A 26,339-nucleotide genomic window follows, 5' to 3' on the forward strand; every position below is an offset into this window, starting at 1 on the left:
ACTTCAAGACTTACTCAAAACATTTTGTGAAAGGCAACTGTAGAAGGTATGTTTTTTTTAAAAAAATGTGAACGTTTTACAATTTAAATGCCTTTAAAGGTACACAATAGATTTGTGAAAAATAAATAAATATTAAAGCAATTATTGATATTATAATAAATTATATGTTATTATAATATTAATAATACAAAAGATAAAGCACTAAATTATTAAAGCAAGAATTATCTCCTTGTATAATACAGTCAATATTTTGAGCACCTTATTTCTTTGCAACTCCAAAGGCTGGGCTGCTCCATTCTCTAGATTCTTGGGGTCTTTTTCTCTTATTGTAAAGATCCACTCTCCTGAATCACTTCCACCTGAAGCCTGGCCATCTGGTTCACTTCAAGAGCGGGGCGGGGGGGCGGGGGTGAAAAAAAGTTTTATTACCTACACCTTATTGTCCATGTTCATTCAGTATATATGCTCAACATAAAAACTCTAGTCAAGACCAAACTCAGGATTCTATTGTCTTTATACTAATCGGCTTGCACAAGTAGGAAAAGTAATATAATTTACCTTTTGGGGAAATTTAAAAAAAAAAACCAACACACAAGATACTTCACTAAATATTAAATTAACTTCAAAAAGAAAGAGAGGCATTACAGATTGAAAACATATTCCCAAGTTACATAAACAAGTAACATGAAGTGTTTTATTGCCATCTGAAAATTGGCTTTAGCAGTGTACCTCAAATCATTAGGGAAGGGGGAAAATTTAGAAGACTTAATTCACTTTTTTTTTTTTGCCTAGAAAAACAGCTAAGACACTAGCTTAGAACAGCTTTGAGGAAGACAGTTCATCCTCAGCCTCTTAGCAAGGTAAATTTCCCACTTCAAAAAAAATTGGCTAAAAAGTACAGATGCAGCATGGCTTTAACAAACTACATCACTGTAAATCCATCAATCTTTTGCTTCATCTTTTGTGGATGGCATAGTAATTTTTTCTATAATTCCTGCAAAGCTAAAAGAACAAAAAGATTTATGCTGACACTAATCAGTCACTGCATTACATTTCTTCTCACTGCCATAAATATCCTTCTCTAAGTTAATTTCTTTCTTACCTGTGAATTAAGAGTGATTTGCAAGAAAACTATTAATTAAAAGGGTATCTAGTGGCTGCCATACAACAAGTATTTAGTGCAGCCTACCAAGTCAAAAAAGTGTGTGATTAGCATAAGAAAATTCTCCAAGATTTCTGCCTGAAGTCACATAGAACTTCTGGCTCACTGAACAAGGCAGGCCTACCTTCCTCGTATACATTAGCTCTGGCAAGTTGATCCAGCAGAAGAATATTTATCGATTTGGAAAGTTAGTATTCCAGCATGCCAAATCAACTCACCCTTTTATCACATCTAATACAAGGGCTGCTGTGGAAGCAGAGGAGGGGAAAGCAGGCTTAGACATGACGTTAAATTGTCTCACAAGCATGCAATAACCATTCTAGTTCCACTACTCTCCTACGCCAAGCCATCAAAGCTGGTCTGATATTCCACAGGAGCAATGGACTGTAACCTCAAAGTTCAGTTAGTAACTGATCTGAGATCAGTTTTGGCGCTGGTAATTTACCTTCCAAATCAGACCTGGGTTTGGGCTGGAACTGCAATCACTGGCAGGAATCAAGCGATTAATAATTTAGGACAAACATACAGCTTTATAATGGCAGCCAAGAAATCATAACCAGCCTGATACTTGCCATGAGCACACAGACTGGAATTGCAGTTGTTGTGTTTTATTATGAGGAATTTAAGAGGTTTGTGAATAAATTGTGGTAATCCCTTCACTTGATTTTCAAAAGTGTAATCTGATCAGACCCACTATTTTCAAATTTACTTTTAGACTAACAAAGTTAACTTTTTAACTGAGTCATAACTATTTATAACTTGGTTTCCTAAGGAAACCAACTCATGAACCTATTGAACAGCTCCATCAAAATTTAATGGAGAGAAATAATAATTGGAAAGGAAAGAAATCTGGAAATATTTACAACACTTCTTTTTCAATAAATAATTTGACATTTCATGACTATCATGCTATAATGGCCCACCTTTCTGGAAGGACTGAAAAAATATCATTAAAAAACCCTAGATAATACGGTTTGTACCCCTAAGCCCCAATATTATGGAAGCATTGTCCCCTAACCCTCTCTTATATGCAAGCATATGCTTCTGCCTGTTTACTCAGCCAAAATGAGGGACAACCTGCCACCAAAGAGACAGCTCCCCTCCTTTGGTGGCCATGTGCACACACAGCTCAGTGCATGTGCACACGGCTACTTGACAATAGTAACATGACAAGAGTAACAGTTGGCCTTACAACTAGGAAGGACCCTAGACCCTATATACGAAAGAAGGTAGTATAGAATGGGCCAGAAGAATTTTTCTCAGTGACTGTAATTTGCTTTAAATCCCTTGTAACACTGAAATCAAGACTTCATTAGTTTACCAACACGGCTAAGCTAAAATGCTGTAAACAACAGACCACAGAAGTATGTGCTAAAATAACTACTTGGCTCCTGTATTTACAAAGGATATTTTACAAACTAAAACTTACTTATCTGAGTCATCAGAACTGGAGTCGTCATGACTTTGTTCAGACTTCCATCTCTTGTGCCTATCAATAAGGTCAGTCAGGTAGGAAGTTTTCTTTGAGTTTCGTAAAATAAATTTGTGTTTTAAGAGCTCTTTTGCAGTAGGTCTCTTAAAAAAAAAACAACACACACAACATTTTTTTACTGTGTTTGAAGAGCGTTAAGTGACTCAAGTGACTCCCTATAAAAAGATTAAGAAGTCCAGACTTCAGTCTTGATACAAATTACATTTTAAATATATACAGTATCTGAAAATTTTTTAAAAAGGAAAAGAAAGGAAAGAAAAAAAAAAAGATGCTGGTGAATATGTTGCCCCATATTAGGAAGCTGAAGTGCACTTATTCACGTAATTCATGTAAACCAGTCAAGTTCTCTGCTATACACAGACAAACAGATGAAACTCACAAAGCTTGGGTCCTTGTTTAAGCAGGCCTCAACAAATTCTTTGAGGGATTTACTGAAGTTTCCTTCCAGTGTTGGTGGATTGTTCTTAGGAATGAGGAACAAAACCTTCATTGGATGCAGTTCTGAATGAGGCGGCTCTCCTTTTGCAAGTTCTATGGCTGTGATGCCTAATGACCAGATATCTGCCTGTAAGAAACAAGGCTTTTAAAATCACGTTGGACAAAGAGAAGAAACAGTGAGGCTTGCAAAGGTAGATTTTAAACCTTTACTAGTAAATTGTTTCATATGTAAATTTTTCTTGTTAACATTGTCTGGTTTATGTGGTTAACCACAAAATAAAGTACACAGAGTTCCTTGGTTGTTTTTACTCTACAGAATAAAGCAGTTCTACTTACAGTTTTAAAACTTTTTGAAATCAGTAGTATTATACCAGCAGTTATAACTGATCTTGAAACACAAATATCTTTAAAAAGTAATGGTAGCATTGTTATAAACTAGCATTTTTGCCACCATATTCAAGTACACTAGGTAAATATGGGGCAAGACTCAAATATTGGCATAAAGGAAAATGTTACATCATGCACAAGATTCTTCTTCAACAAGCATCAGCTAGTACAACCATCAGAAATTTAATACATTCTAATATAATTTTCCTGGGGTTTAACACTGTCTTATATATCATTCTTATTCACAGACTAGAGAAATGCAATCTAGAATATTATTATTCAACTTTTTCAACCCAAGATTTCAACCAGTTAAGTACTTGGTCCAAGTAGCTTCTGAAATATTGACAGCACTTTTCTACCTGATCTCCTTTGTAGGCCTTCTCCTGTGAGCCATGGCTTGTAGGCCAAGAAGGCCTGATCCAAATAAAGCTTCTCTAAGTCATGCCCATGCAAAATGCAGATCCAAAGGCTCACGTCCAAGTTAGAGGGACAAATCAAGTAACACAGCAGAGACCAGTGCTAGATCTGCTACCATTTAATTTCATTGATGAGTTGGATTCACATTGTTACTGGATGCCACAATATGCATATTGGATTTTTAGGGAAGATCATTTAAATATATTTGTTTCATAGGTTTTCATCATCAAAATGTGCTATTCTTTCTAGGGAACACTGTTTCCCTAGATCCACATCCTATTGCCAAATCTGCCTGAAGTAACGTGAAGTAACGCATCATAATTCTCTATATTCTCCTGAAATAGCAGGCCTAAATGTCAAAAGAATGGATTAATAAACCCCTCAGAGACGTGAAAGAAAAAAATTTTCACAGAAATATCTGTTCCAAAGGGCAAGACATCAACAACAAATATTTATGTTTTGGTTTTTTTCTGTTTCTTTTGAAGTGAAAGCAGAACAAAGACTTAGTCTCAGGAAAACTGGAAAGATCTGAAGTGAGCGGTCTGGTTTTACTCCCGAACAGCATTTGGAACTTTGCTGTACTGTCAACAGATCTATTTTCAGGTACTAGATAGAGCAGGGATTTAATTTTTCACTGCTGTCCTTACTAAGTGTCCCTCTAATCCATCTGTCTGCTCAGTTGATATGCTAAGTTATCTTTGATTAACTCACACAGGACTACAGGCTGATAGCCGCACTGTACACATCCATTCCACTATCATAGCTACACTGCATGACTAAAAACAAGCTCGTTCTTCCTTAATCAGACAGCATTCTATTGTTAAGAGTTTAGTTACTTAATTTTGCAATTAAGTATGGAAAAAACCATCTGAGTCAAAGGCATACCATCAAATTTATGAAACGATGTTTTGTTAACCCATGTTACAGAACTGCCATCTTGCAGTAAGCACAGAGGATTAAGTAAGTATATAAACTTTGAGTGTGAATTATCTTAATAACTGCGCTATCAGCTAAGCTCTCCTCAAGTCTGAGTATAATTGTGAGTAAATTCCCTCTAGCAGGACACCTTTTCTTGGTTATGAAAGAAAAATGTCACCTGCAAAGAGGAGTCTTCATGCTAACACCCAAGCATTATTATTTCCAAGTTATTCAGAATTTCAGTTTCTCAGAGGAATGTGTTAGAGCCACATAAATGGATACATTTTCTTCCACCAGACTTTCAGTCACAGGTGGAGCATGTATGTAAAGCATAAGTACAAAAATCAAACTTATATGTGTACATGTGCATGATTATCCACAGGTGCACACACATATATAAATACCTCCTTTTTTCCCCTCATATATTTGCAACTTTCTACTGCTAGTCACCTTCCTCCACGAAAAGTGAATGAGAAAGTCCAACAAACCACAACTGCACACTGACTCTTTGAAGTCCAAGATGGGTTTTGGAAGCCCATTCCTGTTGGAAGCATCAAGAAAAAAAAAAAAAAAACAACAACAAATTCCTCTGGAACCATAACCTCTCCTTTCACAGAGAGGAAACGATCTCAAAACAGGGATATAAGTACCAATTGCATGTGTATCCAACTGGGCATTTCTAGGATGCACTTGTCTGTGACAATGAACTCCAGAACAGGCATAAATCAGTCCTCCAAATAGGGAGGGAGAAGTATGACCTTAAAAAGTGATGGCACTATATCCTCACTAAGTTTTAGCACGTTATGATTTTTACAGTTTCAAATCTGGAACAAAAATTATTCTTCCAAGTTCAGATGAGGGTCAGCAAGTCACTGGTAACTACTATTTATTGCATTACTGCCATAAGCCTTTCCTCTTCCACTCTAACGAGTAAAATTCAGTCTGACTTTGAAGCTTTTGTAAGTCAAAGAAAACAGGCTATGTGCAGGAGAAAAACATTTTTTAATTAAATATTTAATTTCCTATTAGAAGTTATATAGTAGAAAGGACAAAGAACTAGATATAGGAAAACTGAAGCAGGTAAGAAAAGATGCTGACTTTCAGATGAAGAAAAGAATCAAAACAGGAGGAAGTAAGAACAATTGCCAAAATAACAGAAATCAGAAAAAAGGGAAAGATCCTAAAAGGACCTTATATCAAAGAACAAACAGCTTGCAGAGAAGAAGGAAATAAATGGCATGAGAAAGATTAAAAAAAGGAAAAGAAATTTAAAAAACAGGTGGTAGCTTTAGTGTAATGATTATAGTTACGTTTCGACATTTCTCTATTTTTCCCCAGAGCTGACAGAATCTAGCTGCAAATGAAACTATCAACCCTGTGGATTACTTGGATTTAAAAATAGACTATGGGGAAAAGGAAAAAAAGTTTACGTTTTTGCTATCAAGTACGCCTCTCATATTAGCTACTGACAACATTAAAATTCAAACATTATAGCTGACTTACTCCCTCACACAAGCCATCTGGAAATCCTATTGTTCTCAAATACATCAGTTTGAATTATTATTTACAGAAGTCTGGCAGAAGCTGTTGAAATTTTAGTATCTGTGTCAAAAATCGCATACCTTGATTATTTTTTAGGCAATAAAGACAAGTGTTGGAATGCCTTCTAGATACACCTTGCAATATAAGGTCTGAGAAAGAATTATAGGAATATCTTAAGGACACAAAACAGTTTGGAAGTGGGACTGCATAAAGAAAGAATGGAATGGGCAACTACTATATGGCAGTTAAGGAATGCACAGCACACATGCATAAAGCAGTCCAAAAAGCCTCACATGATCTTGAGACCACAGTATTGGGAACGTAAACTGGGACTCAGTTTTACATTGTTCAGTTTATTTTTCTTTTTAAAAATTGTGAAACAAAATGTATGCATTTGTCAAATCCTGAATTAAAACAATATTTTTTTAAAATGCAGACTTTTTTAAACTATAAAACAACTCTGCTTCTCTGCCTTAACAAAAAGATATTATACACATACATTCCCATAAAATATATTTGGGAAAAAGATAAAGATTGTATTCAAAATCAACAGCTTATGTTAAGTATTCATTTCTTTTACAAAATCTTAAGAGACATTAACATGAATGTTAAAATATTATAAGGTAATGCAAAGACAATGAAGATATACTGTGTCAACCAAAAGCATTTAAAGTGCTTCACACAAGGGAATTCCTCAGAAATTTGTCTCTTCAATTCTAAAATCTGTGTTTGACAGAACGGTTAACTCAGAAGCATATCTGAATTCAGAGGAGGTGTAACTATATCTTAATATCCGAAACTACTTCAAGTGGAAACCAATATACTGGAATAATAGTTCTTGCATGAGTTATGTTGATAATATAGTGTAAGCCATAGTCAGGAAATCCACCAACAGCTCATAATATTAAAAGAAGTGATAACAGTGCTGAATCAACAGCAGACCTTAAACTTTATAGCAATAACTAGCAATGCTAGGCCTCAGGATGCGTTTGCCTTCCTTTAGCCTGGTTAGTAGTTTTATGTCATAACTTAGGTTTTGCTTTGCTTTGCACGGTTGTGCTATTTGAGCAGTCAACATGAGCAAAGATATCAAGCCAATCAGAAAAGGAGCAATAAACAATTTAACAGTTGGCGTGAGGCATAGAGTAAATGAGGAAAGAAGCAGATGAACTGTGTGAAAGAAGCAGGTGAAGTGTGCCCAAGGTAGCGTTACTCCCAAGCTTTTATTGGGAACCCATTAGCATGGTAGAAGTAAGCGGATTCGACAGGGCAAAGAACAAAACTGGGTAACACAGCAACTATGTAGTGGAGATTGCTTGCACCTCACCAGGAGTATGCTATGAAGAGGACAGTCCTGCCTAACACCTCTCAAGCATGGCCAGCTTATGGAAGGAAAACGAGGTTAGATTTGGATGTCTGTGTTCTCACGTATGCATATGACTACCTTAAAATAAACAGGCCTTCTCAAGTAGTTGTTGTGCAACAACAGCAAAACTGTTGTCTGTACAAATTAGTCTGGTCTCTAAGTGCCAAAAAGCTCACAGATGCCAATTAGTATCTCTTGTTCATTCAAAACTTGAGCTGTGGTCTTCTAGGGAACTGATCAAGTATCCAAGACCTTTTTACGTCCACATGACACTGTAGACTGAAACAGACGGGATTCAAAATCTGAGGACTGAATCATGCTTTGTCCAAGTGGAAATCATTCCCAGAAACCAAACCTCAAAAAAACCCAACTGCCAACACCCAAAAAAACCCAAACCCCAAAGAAAACAAAAACCACTATCCACAAAAAAAAAAATTGTTTACTCAACCTTCGAACTGGGAATTTGGGGTCGTTTAAGCTTCTAGAGGCTCTACAGAGCTCTGATAGTTATTTTTAAGTAGCTGCTGTACAGGAAGATATCAAACAGGGAAGGAAGAAATACTACAAACAACCTAGGCCAAGTCAGTATTGGTGAGTTCCTTACACAGATGATAGTGGAAAGAAGCACACCAACCTGTCTCATTGCATGGAGATGCAGCCAATCAACAAACCCCTACAAGGGGATCAGAGGCAACAGGCAAGAAAGATGAACTCAGGGAAGAACATAAGGAATGACGGCTAATTATCAGAAAAAATGTTTATCTTATCGCAGCAGAAGTGGGACTTGAGTGTGACCTTTGTTTCAGACATATAGCTGCACCAGTGGGTCATCAGGTTGTGCAAATAGCCTACCCCGATATAATCACTAGAGCAATGTCTTAGTAAGCTAGCCAGACCAGCATAGGGGCAAGGGAAGGGCGGGGCAGCAAGGGCGTATATGTAGCTCAGCCTAAATAGAATGTAAAAAATGAGTAACCAACAAAATGAACTTTGAAAAGAGCAATGGGCTTGAGCTGGCTTCAATGCATGTATTCTTTGCTGGCAACTGGGGCACCCAGTGCCATGCTGGTGAGCATATGGAGACCAGTAATAGGAACCACATTTGTATTGTGATCCAACTGTATATTACAACTGATACATTGTGCTGCTAAATCAAAATCCTCTGTAATGTAAATATCTACAATTAAGTACATTTTATATTAAACATTAAACCCTCCCTGTAAAAAATATCTAAAAGAACTTGGTCAGAGGGTAGCATAGACCTATGCAGCACATTCTTCCACAGACGAATAATAGCACTTTCAAACGATACTTTCACATCCACCAAATCCATATTCCTCAGCAGTGTTGCTGACTATTTTCTTCTAAAAACAAGCAGAGGCATATTAACATTTTATATACATTTGCTCTCTCCTACTTCTAAACAACCATCAAAAATAATCATCAATAGAGTGGGATAAAAGGTGACAGGACGTACTTAACCACGTGGCAAGAAATATTAGAGTCTTGATGGGCTTAACACGCTAGGAAACTTAAGGTTTGGATACAAATTAGGAAAGCTTCTTTCCTTGCCAACAGCTTTTATCTGCTAGGTATCATCTAAATGCACACCTGTCTAGACATAGCCAAAGTTATTAGCTACATTCCTATGTAATACACGTTAAAAAATAAAAAAAGGGAAGGGACTTTGGCTAATGCCTTGAAATACCTTACCTTCGAATCATATGCTGATTGCTTTATTACTTCAGGTGCCATCCAAAATGGTGTTCCCACAAAGGTATTCCTCTTTATTTGTGTATCTGTTAGTTGTCCCGCTACTCCAAAATCTGCTAGTTTTACTTCTCCTTGCTCAGATAGCAATACATTGGCAGCTGGAATAAAGAGCAGATTAAAATATTTGACAATGAAAGGGTGTTCATTTACATTGCATGAGCTCTCCTAATATTATTACAATACAAATTATAAACAATTTACCTTTAATATCTCTGTGGATTTTCTTTTCTGAATGTAAGTAATCAAGTCCTTTGAGTATCTCCCTCAATATCGTAGCAATCTGAGTTTCATCGAGAGAGCCTGGTTCTAACTAGGAGACACAAGAAATATTTTTTATATATATATATTTGTGTGTGTATATATATAACAAAGCAGAAAGAACAGAAATAACACTGTGACTATAAAAATACTATAGAACTTCTGTCACACCTCAAACCTTCCAATTTGCTAACTTCATAACATGAGATACAACCCAGAATATTTTTTTAAAAAAATACATGGTTCTAAACTAAGTGGCCTACGAACAACAGGCAGAGGAATACTTCGTTTATCTAAAACACTTGTTTGTTAAAGGCTCCATAAAGACACAGTTTCAAGTTATCGCTTTGTGGTCAGGTCATTGATATATACACTGCGTTTGAAAAGCACCTATATTGTGATCTGTTTATTAACATTACACTGAACTAGATGTGCAACTCCCCAAGCCCTATATGGACCCAAATCTCAAAGTCTAAGAAGGAAACTAAGGTATATACGGTACCATATCAATCACATATCCTATTATTAAATACTGCAAGGGATTTTGTGAAACTCTCCAAAACACAACTCAAACTGCTAGGCTGACAGAGCATCGCATATTTTAAAAATTAACTTTTTTCATATAAAACTGAAGGTATAGATCTGCAAATTGTTAGACTTAAAGGTCCAAAGTAATTTAATTCATACAATAAAGAACAGCAGTGGTAGAAGATCTCAGGGGCCCTCTACAAATGATATAAATTCTAAAAGTGAGTACGCCACTAACTCTAAAGTGACAGAGGAAAGGTCACTATCCAGAGAGGCTTCTTAACCAATAAGGGCATTTCAAGAGAGGGATTGAAACTTTGTGACAACAATTAATATTGGAAATATTCCAGTATTCTAATTTACTCCACAACAGCAGTCACTGAAACACAAAGTTCTATCTCAAGCTTCACTCTGAGAAAGAAAGTATTTCAGATAAAGATTTTCTGACAAAGTATTAACATCCCTCAGAAATCCTCAGCTAATAGGTAGGAACAGAGGTAAGATATGTAACGCAGGCAACATGTGTTTTACCTTTGTAGGTTTACTTACAATCTTTTTTGCTTTTCTTTAGCTTTGATAATATACATGATATTGGTGCTCCCTGAAACCCACTACGACATTCTCAAGGCTTTGCTCCAGCCAGGGTGAGAGCTCCAGTTCAAGACATGGCAACATGATACAGCACCTCTAATGGGGAAAAATCTCTTTTGTCAGATGTTAGCTCACCTTAGTGAGGAGAAAGTTAGTGAGAACAGACTAAGGCTGAGAATATTTGTGCTTGTATCTCAGCCACAAACCTAAATTATACTCAAAGTTGAACAACGACGTACATCTAATTGCATTAAACATACTTTATCTTGTGAGGTGTGATGTTCAAAACAGCCAGTGCACATTCAAATACAGAAAACACCAGGCTAACATGACACGTATACACTTGGAACGTGGAATTCAAGATTTCCATTCAGTCTTGCCTCAAGTACAGAAACATGATAAGGCATGCCAGTTGACCTACCAGATTCCAGTTGGGAACCATAATGTGCACCTTAGAACTAAGAAAACATGTGGCAGAACATAAACTGAAAGTGAAAGCACACACAAGATGCTTAATATACGCTTACATGATTATGTCAGTTCTCCGGCACAATTTCTTCAATAACATTTGTGATGTGATCAAAGACTTTGTACTATTTCTAGGCAATAAACTTAGGGAATAAACATGCGGTCATCACACAAGTGAAATGTGTGTGATTAAAAAGAAGACAGGAAAATATAACATCTGTTTTCTTTCTGCTCTTTTATACCTTTTTGAGGCACAAAGAAAGTAATAATTTATAAACGCAAACCCAGTTTCTAATTGCTCTTCGGTCAGGAAAAAACTATCACAACAATAAACAAACTTTTTTCAGCACATCTTTATGGGGAACATTATCAACTTCTACACAGCCATAGAGCTCCTTCTAACAGGAGGTGGAAACTAAAAGGTGTAAATGGGTTCCAGAAGTTAATTATAATTAAAGCATGCAGCACAACTGCAGAAAGCCTGCATTTACTACCGCCTCCTGTCTTCTGGGTGTCACCAGCAGAATCCCTATACACAGGCCTTTTTCCTTTCACTCTTTCCTCATTTATTAGTTACCCCAGTTGAGAAGAGCAAACTATGCTACAGAGACATTTGGTCTCAACTGGTATGGCAACTTTCATATACTTAAAATATCCATTTTTATTTCTATAACAGCATTTTTTAAAACCCTCAATAAATATTAGATGGCATGTGATTATTTTTTTTTTAATAGCTAAAGTGAATGGCCAGCATCCAGTCATGGAAAACACAATCTGCACTGAACCTTCAGAATTATGATTCAAAACTGGGTAATTTTTTGTTACTCTATCTGGCGTAGTTAATCTAGTCTTTCAAATATCCTGAACCATATCCCTTAAAAAAAAATAAATTAAATAAATAAAAAAAAAATCATACTTTATTAAGCAGATCTCCTTGCAGAATTACATACAAAAGCCTTTGCTGGAAGAGAAATGGAATGGATGTGGTTCACTAAATTTAAAATTTGCAAGGTTCTAGTTTATATTTATGCGTGGGATGCAAACACAGAAGATATATATTAGAATCACAGAATATCTCAAGTTGGAAGGAACCCATAAGGATCATTGAGTCCAACGTCCAACTCCCTGTTCCTCGTCAGACTACCTAAAACTAAACCATATGCCTAAGAGCATCATCCAGACGCTCCTTGAACTCTTAACAGGCTTCGTGCCATGACCGCTTCCCTGGGGAGCCTCTTCCAGAGACTGACCACCCTCTCAGTGGAACCTTTTCCTAATGTGCAGTCTGAACTTCCCCTGACACAGGTTCATTCCATTTCGTCGTGTCCTATCGCTGGTCACCAGAGAGAGGAGATCAGCACCTTCCCCTCTGCTACCAGCCTTGAGGAAGGTCTAGACTGTGATGAGGTCACTCCTCAGCCTTCTCTTCTCCAAGTGGAACAAACCACATGCCCATAGCCACTCCTCATCAGCCTTACCCTCAAGGTGTTCACCATCTTGATCACCCTCCTCTGGACACACTCTAATAGTTTGATATCCTTTTATATTGAGGCACCCAAAACTGCACACAGCACACGAGGTGGGGCTGCACCAGTGCAGCACAGAGTGGGACAACCACTTCCCTCAACCAGCTAGCTGCGCTGTGCTGGATGCACCCCAGGACACGGCTGGCCCTTCTGGCTGCCAGGGCACACTGTTGGCTAGTATTCAACTTGCCATCAGCCCAAACCCCCAAATCTCTTTCTGTGGGGCTGTTCTCCAGCATCTTGTCCTCCAGTTTGTACATATAACCAGGATTACCCCATCCCGGGGGGGCGGGGAAGCGAGCACTTGTTCTTTTTAAATTTCGTACTGTTGGTGATTGCCCAGCTCTCCAGTCTATCCAGATCTCTCTGTAAGGCCTCTCTGCCCTTGAGGGAGTCCAACAACTCCTCCTAGTTCTTTGAAATATAACTTTTTATACCAGCCTAAATTGTGTTTCTGTCTCTATTTAGACTTCAGTGAGACTTCAAACAGGGAAACTTTTGTTTGTTTGGGGTTTGTTGGGTTTTTTGGAGCAGGGCAAGGAAGAGACATTAAAATGTACACACTATGAAGAGTTGTGGTGGCAGAATTAAGAGACAGAAGAAAAACTATTTTCAGCCACCAGTGCTCTCTAGTTGACTGAAGATTAGCATCTAAGATGTTTATATCTTGCTTCCAATATTATGTTGCTTAGTTCCCTTCCATCTATACAAATAATCAGTCTTGCCTCATGGAAATAACTTTTTCCTGGCATCGACAAATACTTTTTCTCCTATATTGGATGCAAATATTGTCTTAGCCAAGTGACATATTACAGTTTCCAGAATTATAAGATAGGAAAATAATTATGTGAGGTAAAAAACAAAAAATCATAAAAAATTTACTTACTAGATCAAGGGCAGAGCCTCCACCCAGATATTCCATTATTATCCATAATTTTGTATCCTGCAAAACAAAACAAAAACATGTATTAAGTTTTATTTAAAAATATAGAATTTATTAAGTTAGTGGGATTTGTTCCATTCTTTTTGCTGAAGAAAGAATCTACAGTTTTGAAAGACCACTAACATTTAACTGTTCCTCCAAAATATCTTTGCATTATTCTTTAAGATATATTATTTTTAGTCCCACCTGATAGGAAATTAATTTAGTCTCTCACAAGCTACTTACACAGTTGTGTACGTTCAAGAAAGTTTAACTGTTTCTTTAAATTAACAAGAGGCAAGCTACTTCACATTTACCAATGGGTAAGAGCATAGACTTTAGATGTTCGTTACTTCCAAATAATTGATGCATACTCTTAACATCACACAAGATCATTTCATGGTCATTTTTGTACCTGTACTAATACTACTAGATTACAGACGGTATTCAGGGAAGAAGAAACTTCTGTTTATTATGGAGAAGATTATACTGGGGACTACAGAAAAGCATTTAAAGGATAATGCCATCATCAGGCGGAGTCAATACGGGTTCACAAAAAAGTCCCATTTCACTAATCTGATATCCTTCTATGATAAGGTTACCTGCCCAGTAGATGAAGGGAAGGCGGTAGGTGCAGTTTTTCTGGATTTTAGTAAGGCTTTGATACTGTCCCTCACAGCACCCTTCTGGACAGGTTGTCCAGCTGTGGGTGAGTGGGTTCACAGTGCGCTGGGTGAAGAACTGGCTGAAGGGCAGAGCTCACAGGGCTGTAGTGAATGGGGTTACCTCTGGCTGGTGACCAGTCACCAGCCATGTTCCTCAGGGCTCAGTCCTAGGACCAGTCCCGTTCAATACATTTATCAATGAGCTGGACGCAGGAGTGGAATGCACCATTAGCGAGTTTGCTGCTGATACCAAACTGGGAGGTGCTGTTGACTCTCTTGGGGGACAACAGGCCTTGCAAGGAGGACCTAGATTAATTGGAGCATTGGGCAATTATCAATGGCATGAAATTTAACAAGTCAAAGTACCAGATACTGCACCTAGGAGGGAGTAATGCTGGGCAGAGTATAAACTTGGAGAGGAGTATAAACTGCTCGAGAGCAGCCCTGCAGAAAGGGATCTGGGGGTGCTGGTCGACAGCAGGCTCAATATCAGTTAGCAGCGTGCCCTGGCAGCCAAGAGGGCAAACCGCATCCTGGGGTGCATCAAACACAGCACAACCAGACAGTCAAAAGAGGCGATTATCCTGCTGTGTTCAGTATTGGTACAGCCTCACCTGGAGTACTGTGTGCAGTTCTGGGCCCCACCATTTAAAGAAGGATGTGATGGTCCTTGAATGTGCCCAGAGGAGGACAACAAAGCTGGTGAAAGGGCTGGAAGGCATGTCCTGTGAGGAGCGGCAGAGGACTTTGGTCTTGTCTAGTTTGGAGGAGGCTGAGGGGCGACCTCATCGCTCTCTGCAGCTTCCTGAGGCGGGGAAGTGGAAAGGGAGGTGCTGAGCTCTTCTCCCTGGGATCCAGTGACAGGACGTGTGGGAATGGTTCAAAGCTGCTCCAGGGGAAGCATTTCTTTACTGAGAGGGTGGTCAAGCACTGGAAGAGGCTTCCTAGAGAGATGGTAAATGCCCAAGCCTGTCTGTGTTTAAGAGGCATTTGGACAATGCCCTTAACAACATGCTCTAACTTCTGGTCAGCCCTGAATTGGTCAGGCAGTTGGACTAGATAATCGTTGTAGGTCCCTTCCAACTGAAAGTGTCTATTCTACTCTAACCCCTACCAGTCATGTAGCAGACCAAAACCTCTTGCCTTTATGCCGACTAGAACTGGACAAGTATTCTGAGCCTCTGAGCTCACCAGCATATTAACTCCAAAAGCCACCCACCTAGTTATTCTTTTCACACTCCTTAGCTCACTTTGCAAAAGTATCTTCTGAGACAAGAAAGAGACAGAAAATGGCTACTCAATGAAAAAGGAGGATGATAAACTTACATTTTAAAACTCTGATTACAGACATTCAGAATACCAAATAATTGCATTATATAAAATATATTTCCTTAGGAAAAAAAGTCTTGATTTTGTTGATTATCTTTATCAGTACAGATACTCCAGAATATTTTCTGTAATAAGCCTGACTCCTGTCTAGGTTGAATTTAACTTAAAATTCATTCTTTACATCCATGTGTTGTTTCATTTTCTTGAACAGTCATCTGCCTCTGACCTAAGGAAGAATCCCACCTAAGTTTTCTCCACTTAAGCATCTGATATGTGGTATAAAATTGTGGACAACTGTGCTCAAGAAAGATGAAACAAACTAGTAATAAAGAGTATATAAGATGACTATAGCAATTTGCTAGGTTTAGCTAGTAAAGTAAGATCTAATCAAAAAAAAAAAAAATCAAGCTAACATTCTCAAGGGAAAGTTTGATAGATGTTACAGGAATGTTTCACAGAATATATACAATACGCTATGCTAAGAAAGAGACTGGACCCAATCATTTTTCTGCTGTTTGCAGCATCTTATTTCCAAATACACTAAAAGAAGCAGTTAGTCCACCTTTTACTTGCAGTACCAGCCTTGAAAAATGTTTTAAAGCAAGGCCATAAATCTACCAGATAGATATTAAAATTTAATTGCTACATGGAACATATGGTGGGTTTTGTTTTTATTTTTGTTATTACCAAGTTATATTATAGTCTGTTAGTTTTAATTCTATGTACCAAACATTCACAAGACTTCTCGCATAAAAACGTAGGGGTCTCAGAGCAAGGAGCACATAAATAGCAAAAATATTCTTTTACTTTATCCTGCAAAATAAAACTTAATGTAAAAATAACAACTTATAGCCACAGCAGGCAAGCCTCTGAATACTCATCTATGAAGATGGATTAAAATTTTTAAAGAAGTGATGAATGTATTGCAGAAAATAACTTTTTCTAAATCCCCTATGGGATTAGAAAATTTTAGCCCTTAGAACTCACTTAAGCTTTTCAGTCATTATTATAGCTGTAGTTCCATTGCATCTGTCCTCTGGTCTCAGAATGTACCTTCTGTAGGTAAATGCACACAGCCTTTCCCACCTACCTCCACTTCCACAAACTGTACTATTTTTAGGTAAGACCCTGGATTAGAGTTCCTTCATCATCCACTATCTTTAACACACAGATCCAGCTAAATTTAGATACCATTCTTCAGGAATCAACTAATATTATTTGACAAACACAGTCTTGTTAAAAATATTTGATAAGAGCTGAAACACATTTTTTAGGGAGAAAAAAGATTATAATTTAAAATTACAATCTATCCTAGTATCTACATACAGCATTTTGATAATGCTCACTTTCTGCAGACACCACAGCTATTCCAATTATTATAGCTCGTCTTGGGAGAGTCCCTTATAGTACTGAAATACTTGTTTTGCTGCTAAGCGCCTCTCAGATTTTGCCTGTCCGTTCAAGGCTGCAAGTTCCAACAGTTCCAGAAAAAGAATGCTTCTGAGAAGTGTCTCATATTAAGTCACTTCATCTTCAGAAATCTTCCTAGATTTAATCAAAATTTTATATATATCTTTTGCTTCAGCCTGATAACATGCCTTTTAATAAAGCTGTGTGAATTTCCCTGAATATTAAAATTCTGTGTGCCTGCAAAATTTACATTTAATTTTAATAGTGATTTAAACACAAACATGCCAACTGTATCACTGCTTTATATTTCAATGGAAACGCTTGGGTTGGAAACAAGGTAGGACAAATTAACCCCTTGATCGTCTCAAAAATAGGGGAGGGGACGGGGACCAAACAAACAAACAAAATCAACCTCACCAAGAAGTCAATAAGACATGCATCTTCCCTTTATATCCATAGGATAATCGAGATGATAGGAAAGTGCTAACAATTTGAAATAAGATGCAATTCCACAAAAGATAAAATCTCCATAAAACTAAGTACTAAACTCTCCAGCTGAAAATCAGAAATCAGCGGTAGTAGAAAGTAAAAAAAATTTAAGAATACGATTTTAATTACATAGCTACACAGCCATGTAATATAATTACACAACTACAAATTATACAAGTCATAGTCTCTTTAAATCATCACTTATCCTTTTCAGTTCTTTTCTTGGTTTGCTCAGTTTTTGCTCCTGAAACATTCATTATCAACTGCTTGGGGGCACACGTCTGAATTTACAGTATAAAAGCCTTGGATTCAGTAAACTCAGTAATACTACAGTTTAAAACAAGTAAAGTATGGGAATGCACTTAGGGAACACACACATAACTATCTGTATCCCAGCATGAAGCTAAGCAATAGACACCTAATACAATTATGGCATCTTTATATCTGTAGCCCTAGATTCAAAGTCATTTTTAACTCCCTATGGTTCCCCCCACCCCCTTGCCACAGAAATATTATTCAACTTCATGGATGTTTTGGGGGTTTTTAAGTTTTCATCATTCATATGAAGTATCTGAACAGATGTAATTACTATTGTAGTGAATCTTACTATCACCTTTAACTAATTCTTGCTAGAAATTTTTTTCGCTTTCTTATTTAAAATATGCATACACTGCTTAACAAGAAAATGCAAAGAAATGCTTTTGGTGAGACAGTTTTAATGAATTCCTTAATACATATTCCACCTTAGAACCAGTAACCTATATATACATTTATTTTATACCTGTCACAACAGCATAAGGCAAGTAGAGCACCACTACCAATCGACTTCAGCATCACCAGAGCAACGTGCCTCCTTCTTTCCTTCCTTTTCAAGCGTCTCTGGCATGCTTCACATTCCCTAACACCTACTGTCACTTTCCTTTTTAAAGCTGCCTAAATTATTTTTTTGCGTGTACATCTCACATTCTTCTGTATATATCCCCCACTTTTCTCAAAACTCTCAAACAGAACACCGAAAGCACTAAATTCACTTCCATAGACTAAATTACAAATTACATAGTACACATAATCACTTATATTTTCAAGAAGATACTATGCTTATATACTCAGATGAACAACATTCAGCGCTCCATTTTGAGATCTGAAATAAGACTAGTTTTCCTCTTTTAAACGTTAGTCACAACACAGCACTGAATTTTCTTCCAAATACAGTGAAGCCATGGTGAATCATCAATCCAAATTTAGGATTATTATTTCTCTGTAAATATAGATGAGCACATTAATGAGGGCACATGGAACATTTCCATTTTCACAGTAACAACAAGAGGTTTTCATCTGATGCCATGAAACTGAGGAAAGGAACAGCTCTAGAATACGCAAAATATGCTAAAATCAAGGACTACACACTGAAGAAAAAAAAAAGGCCATCCCCAAAAAACTCCTCTAGAGTCTCAGCAGCACATTTTAACTGAAATGAGAGGAGTATAGAAGACATATATAGAAATAAGTGATCAAGATTAAAACGTTTGTTTACAAGTCCTTACAAAGTTAATAAAATATCTGAATAAAAATGGAGAGGCCTATCTTTAGAGATGCTTTTTGTGTGTGTGTATATTTTTTTTTTTTACTTGACGATAACTCTCACATTTCTTAGCATGGTGATATTATACAGGAGAGATTGACCTAAAGAAATCAAGCCACAGTATGTACTGAGGAAAATATTTCTAAATCACCTTTCTTGAGGGAAGGAGAGGTTGCAGAGGAAAACATAACACAGAGCCATGGAAGAGATGGACTAGAAGGACTCAGAAGTAAGAGCACCAAGTGACCTGTACACTAATTTACAATTTAACTAAAAGTCTTAAATCAAGGAAGTCAAGTAATGCAATTTGAAAAGAGTAGTACAACAGTGAGCACGTTTGTTTTTAAGTGATAAAATCCCCCCACCTACTGTGAGAAAGAGAATGTCCAACCTTAAATTTGTTGTGAGAAAGGGTATTTCCCACCTTGAGTTTATGGTGCACAGTTAGCAGCAGAATAGAGAGTATTTGTAAATATATAAGGCTTGTTTAGTTCTGGAGACAAGCCATCTCCAAATTCCACTTAGAATCTATATTTACAAGCAGTTTAACTTACATCAACAGTCACAGGCTAGAAATTACATACTTGATTGAAACAACACAACAGATTTGCTAATCAAAATAAGAAGTAGCTTAAGTTGACCTATATAGTAGAAGTTTTACTATCACTGGGTTAGTAGAAAAAGCCTATAGTACTGAAAACCAGAAACAGAATACCATAGACAGACCCTCAGCTAATCTGAAAAGAAAAAACTAGTTCCAAAACTGACAGGCATTGCACAATGTGATGTGCTATACTTTGTTTAATAAAAATTTCGGTTTAACTGGTATATATGCCAAAAGTAACACAGGCCAAAAAAAGAGACTTATATTTCAGTACTGGTGTAAATTTAGTATTAATATTTGTGTTGATTCTCCAACATAAGAAAACAGATTAAAAGAACCTTGAGATACACAATGTATACAAACAGGATAACCTCTCTAAGTTGCATTCCTGCTACAGGTTGTTGCCACTCCTCGTGCAGATTTGTCTTCTGTTAACTTTATATCTAAAAACACCAAGGGAAGTTTGACAGCTGTAGCAACCAGAAGCATCTCAAATACTTGCACACTGATTCCTAGATGCCTGACTTCAAAAACGTGATGCAGAGATCATGGAACTTATCTTCTACATCTACTTTAAGCAACCTTGCCCACTGATTCCCTGTTCTGGACGGAAAGAAGGATTTTTTTTCAGGATTTCTTCACAGTTGTGCTTTTAATTATGCATCTTAAGCCCATACTGCTCGACAAAGCCAGCAGGTGGCAGAACCACATAATGCCAGAGATGCTCTCTCACCAGCCCCCAGCAAAGAAGGTCTGGCCTCAAAAGAAGCTGTGCAACCCTCGGAAGATAGAAGCACAAAACCACCTGTTTAAGATTAATCTGAAAGCATTTATCACTCTGACACCCTTCATAAATAGAGGAAGAAATGACTGATTAACCAACGAGAAATACACCTTAAGGAATGTGATCGCTCACATATACCTGGATTCTTCAAAATGCTTTCCTTTCCTCACAATCAAGTTCAGCCTCAGGCACCATTTTATTCATTCACCATCTCCTTTCAACACCAAGTCACAATATAATAGTCACTGTCTTGTTACACAGGATAAAGAACAGGCACATCCTGGCATTTCAGTTCTCATTATTTACTAACTCACATGGACATCTGTGAGCTTATGTGCAGAAGTAAGATACAGATCAATCAAAAAAAAAGGTTTTGTACAATGCCATAAATGATGCATTGAGGCAGTGACAGGAAATGGCACTTAGGTATTTGTGGCTCCTGCTCCTCTTAGACAAGCTCAAACCTCTCCACTACATTGCTAAATGTTGCCAACTCTCTAAAATCTGAAAACATGTATCAAGAAGTATCAAGACCTCCAAAATATTTTAAGTGTCCTTTCCCTGGAGCTTATCCTTTCATGAAAATGAATGCATATACAAGGAAATTATTATTTCAGGTTTTAGAGAGAAGGCACCTATGAGTTAATGTATTGCCATTAGATCCTTGAAACTCATCAGGATTTGCAGACTTTCCAGTTGTTAGTTGACTGTTCAATTTCTAGACCCACAGATTAGTATTAGAACAGATACCATTTGCCAAAAGTGAGTTCTTTAACAGTACAAGGTGGCTATTATGTTATTCAGCAAATGCATGGTTTTGGCAAGGCATACATACAGCTCTACCTCATAGCCTTAATTCTTGTCATTTCTTGACAAGTTATAAATATTACCTGTATGTATTATCAGTTCAATTTAAACCTAATCAGAACTAGATCCAGCACTGCTATATGTTAACAGCGCAGAATGAATAGCACACCACTATCTGCTTTTGTTCCATTCTCTCCAGTACGAAATCTTTGGACAGAGAAGGTAAGCAATGCACCGTTGAACTTCAGGCAGCCTATCCAGATGTCTGTTGGATTGCTCAATGTCACATAATAACTCTTTGACAGATGGAAGGGATGAGACAAAAGATAGGATTACTGATCACCACAGAAAGTTATTTACACTGCAGTTTCTCCAAAATTTGAACACCATGGGTACCCAATTCTGTTAGTGTAAGCAGTAAATAATCAAGACCTTTCCACTGCAAATGGACAAACTGATTCTACTGCTGCATATCTAGGGTCCTATGATTGTTTAACAGCTATCAAGAAAGGCCATAATGCTTTAATGAGCTTTTGGAACTGTCTTCACAGAGGACAAAGCTGGGGGCGGGGGGAACACAACCCACAAACCACCCCAAACCTTTCAGTGCTGATTCACACCACCTTTCTAAGACCGTAGGGTTTGTTCTCAAAGGCAATCTCATTAACTACTATTTTTTCTTCCATATCTGATGAACAAAAAGTTCTCTGGCCTCATTACAAGGAATAAAGAATGCCACTATCTTTCCAACACTTCGTAGGAAGCATATTGAGTTCCATCATGCAGTTAATCCTTCACTTGAACTTTTTTTTTTTTTGACAGTCTATTCACCTGCTGATGTTCTTCCATCTATTTCCAACTATTACAACACAAGTTGGTATAGATTGCCGTATCATTTCATAATGGGGGAAGCTATTTGTTATGCCATTAGATTTCATTAAATAGAAACATACTGTAGTATTTCCTAAAGACACTTGTTTCAGCGCACCTGAAAGTCAGATGGCACGGAAAGATTACTGTTGGCTTTAAAGAACAAGAGAAACTACTTTATGAGAGAACAAGGCTAAAGACACCCGGGGTGCCTTAGCCACCAAAGACATCCCCTGGGTAAATCATCCTTTCCCCTCCCTTATCCTGTCACAACTAATGGTCCATATTTTAAAGCAGAGTCTTCAAGTACTGTCTAGTGTTCTCTAAAAAGCTGAAAAATAACTGAAACACCAACAGCTGCAGTGAACTAGCCATCTTTAACCTTGGATATTAATATACCCTAAAACCCCAAAGCAGGATAAGAGAAGCAAAAGCAGATGTTACGAAATACAGTTTAAAGGTAATGTATTCATCAGAAAGTATGTGCAAAAACCTACCCATGCCAAAGTAGATGATCTGCTATGCTATTAAAGAGAACAGCTAAAATTTATTTTGCTTCTTAAATGAATGACTGTATTTTACTATCAATTTGAAAGGCTCCAAAGAGAAAGAATATTGCTTTGAATATCAGTTCCCTCCAGCAAAAACTGACAAAGCAGTAACTAGATTTGTCTTCGAAAGGAATTTTTTAACTATTTCATGAATTCCAGTGTTTCCAATATAATACTTCATTCTCTCATTTTATCAGAATGTGTGTCCATCAACAGATATTTTATCTTACAGTAGAAAGAGCTCTAGAAATTCTCAGCCCTGTTTCTACTCTTTCTTGTGGAATTCTTAGAGAGGTAGGCATAAGACCGAATTTACTCAGCAAAACAAAACCTAACAAAAACCAAAACCACCTCCACTTTCACTGACACTAAAAGGCCACTCAAATGAAGGAAAAAAAACATGCCTTTATTTCCTTCTCATCTGCTCACAGGGGAGGGCAACCCATTAATAAAAATAAACTGTATTTGTGATTTAGCTTGTCTTACAGGAACAGAATGAACCTGGTAAGATTTACACAAGCTGCAGTGTGCTACTGCTTATTTGGCACATTCAGTAATCTCATAGAGTTAAAAAATAAGTGTTAGAATAATTCCCAGAAAAAGAAAATTGCAGTTTTCTGAAAGTTTCCTTCTTTGAATTTCAATATTTGTTTTACCTCTTTGAACAGCAGAAGAAAGGGTATAGAAATAACACATTGTGGAAAGACAATATATTCAGAAAAAAAAAATCTAAATTCCTACAGTTGAACAACATATGAAGTGTAGAAAACTACAAAAAGAAATTTTTCCAATGAAGTTAAGGAAGCTGACTACTGTAAAACACACAAAAACGAACAAACAAAATAACCCAAACCCATAAAACCCAACAAACACCACCAAAACATTTGAACACAGTCAAGCAAAACCCAAGCTAATTTAATGTATCAACATAGCAAGGACCTGTAAACATTTTAAGTCTGGAGGATCTACAAGTTGTTCACAATACCCATAGGTAAATCTCTTCCAAAGCTACAGAAGTGTAGAATTAGGTAGAATATTATTTTATAGGACGATCCACTTCTTTACTACCTAAACATACTTAAGTTACAATCTACAGAACCTTTGTATTTACATATTTACATGGTAGCCCAATAAGAAGGCTAGCTAGATGGCAGATATTAAAACTACTGTACATAGTCAGAAAGCTCTTTCTTAGCTTTAAAGAAGACAAATAGCTAAATAACATACTCTTGTCATAAATGGAAAAAACAAGGCAAAAGTTGTTAAACAGGGTACCTGTAATCATACAGGACTTAATAACAGCTACAGCTTAAATGGTCTGAGTGCCAACTATGCTCCCCAAGTCCACACCCTTAAGAAAAAAAAAAATCCGTTCAAACATATAACTCATATTTACTAAGGGTCTACTACACTCCCAAATATTCCCATTTAAAAAAAAAAAAAAAAAAAGAGAAAGTTCTTCCTTTTGATTCCAGTCATATTCTTAGTGGGTTTCATATAGTGTTTTCTGGAATAAACGCAAAGAAAGACAATATCTATATCTCAGTATTTGTACAAGTGACCGGAAGGTGGGTGGGGAATGTGTGGAAATCAACCCTGAAAAGTCTGCTTTTATAAAATATTAAGAATAAGTTAAAAAGCTAGCATAGGATTTTTGTGTTTAAATTTCTGATCTCAAGGTAAATTTCTGTTTATTTTAAATTGCTCTTTCTACTAAATAATTATTCCATAGGAATTTTGAACAAACAGCTGTGCTGCATGTAGAAGGCATTTCTAACAAGAAAAAAAAAACGTAAGGACATATTCCCCTCCAGGAAAATGAAATGCAATAATTTGTTTCTACAGAACTTTTATGAGATAATGCTCACTAGATATTTAAACACACAAAGAATTAGGTGGAAATCATCTGGATATTAAAGAATCATTCAGAGATTCATTTAAGTAAAAGCCTTTTAAAACTGTGTGCAGCATCAGGGTTTGTTTTTTTTTTTCCCCTTGACTTCATCCTTAAAGATCATGAATAAGGAAAAATCTCTCATCCAAAATATGAAAAAAAAGTCAAGGAGGGTAGCATATGTCTGAGTACAAACCCCAGAAGTATAAAATATCTTTTTCCCTACATTGGGGGCATGTTCTTAAGCAAACGGACACGGATTAGTGACAGCAAGGGACATTTCCATGAATCTGAAAGGGGCTGCAACCAGCTGATGAAGCCTCATGGAGTTCTCAAAAAATTTTCATGAAGGAGCCATTAACAGAAACCTTTAGGAGATGGTAATGCTCTACTAAAGAATATTACCACGCCAGGGTGCAGGACTGATGGGAAGTATTTTGTCTGGGGAGCATTTCTGAGGCGCTTACCTCCTTTGAAGTCTCTTGGCGTCAGGATGAATGCTAGCTGTCCTCGGGCTGCCATCCCTTTGAGGGGAGGGAGATACAGATGAGCCCAAAGGTTCTCTTCTAAACACAAGTCCTTACTGCAAGCTGGCCAAAAGGTCCCTGCAATCAAAGAAATCATTGTGGTTTTGCATGTGGCGCATTTATGTCCTTTAATCAAGGTCTGTCAGCCATCTAACATGTTCAACCACAAAGAAAAAAAAAATAAATGCATCTGCTGGGTATCCAATGCAGAACAGAGACCAAGGAAAAAGAATTGTTCATTCCAGTTTGGACACTATGAACTCCATGAAAGACATAGGCAACATGATTTTTCAGACTAAGCAGAACCACTTCAGTATACAGTATTTTATGCCTTTGGAATAATTTTTCAACACACTGAAATTCCTGCTTTCTTCAAGCCTCAAGAAAAAAAAAAAAATCACATTTTCATTTCTAGACATACGTACTAGTCCATGTATTCTAGAATCTAATGCAGCAGTCACTCTCCAACAATTACCTTTTGCAATTGCTACAGCAGTATACAATTAATCCTTAAATGCATTCTTTTTGTCATAAGCTAGTTGTAACAGAGCTTGCAGAGCCACTTGCTAGGAAATAAAAAAAAAACAACAATAAAAGTTCTGTCACAGTACTGATAAAAGATTCCTTCTGCAGAATGTTTAGCAGACTTTTGTGTTTGCATGCCAACATGCTAGAGCCACAAGCTCCATGTTTTCCTTAGTGTGAGTAATCTCTAACAGTGTCCATATTCACAGCCTCTTTGGCACATTTCCTGGGCACATGCCCTTCCACCACAGAAATGAATCTTTATAGCCCAGCTGTCACAAGCCTGGGCATGTCATATTAAGCACATGATTTCCCAGAGCTTCAAAATAGTGGACAATCTTGGTTTATAACTCTTCTACCAAAGTATATTACAGTAGAAGCAAACAGGAAAAAAAAAAAACACCCCACCCACTACCCCACCCACGCCCCCAAAAAAAACCACCACCAAAATATTTCTTCTTGTATTGGCTGCAAAACCAGTTCCTAGCTAGTAAACACATGAAACTTACACAAC

The 26,339-nt window shown here is 37.1% G+C and overlaps 1 protein-coding gene across 3 annotated transcripts in view; it reads right to left on the minus strand.

Annotated features, from left to right (window-relative positions):
* STK24 (serine/threonine kinase 24) overlaps positions 1-26,339 on the minus strand; it is a 61,318-nt gene that overhangs the window by 8,468 nt on the left and 26,511 nt on the right. For 2 of the 3 annotated variants that reach the window (XM_075089902.1, XM_075089901.1), the window contains exons 3-8: positions 13,753-13,809; positions 9,697-9,805; positions 9,436-9,593; positions 3,034-3,219; positions 2,592-2,737; positions 259-382 (exon numbers count right to left, since the gene is read on the minus strand). In XM_075089902.1, coding sequence (XP_074946003.1) covers positions 259-382; positions 2,592-2,737; positions 3,034-3,219; positions 9,436-9,593; positions 9,697-9,805; positions 13,753-13,809 — 780 coding nt within the window. Of the gene's footprint in view, positions 1-258; positions 383-2,591; positions 2,738-3,033; positions 3,220-9,435; positions 9,594-9,696; positions 9,806-13,752; positions 13,810-25,240; positions 25,367-26,339 lie in introns of those variants that run through there. The other variant, XM_075089903.1, reaches the window with a different exon arrangement.

Source organism: Phalacrocorax aristotelis, chromosome 1, assembly GCF_949628215.1.
Source record: "Phalacrocorax aristotelis chromosome 1, bGulAri2.1, whole genome shotgun sequence".
Classification (NCBI taxonomy): domain Eukaryota; kingdom Metazoa; phylum Chordata; class Aves; order Suliformes; family Phalacrocoracidae; genus Phalacrocorax; species Phalacrocorax aristotelis.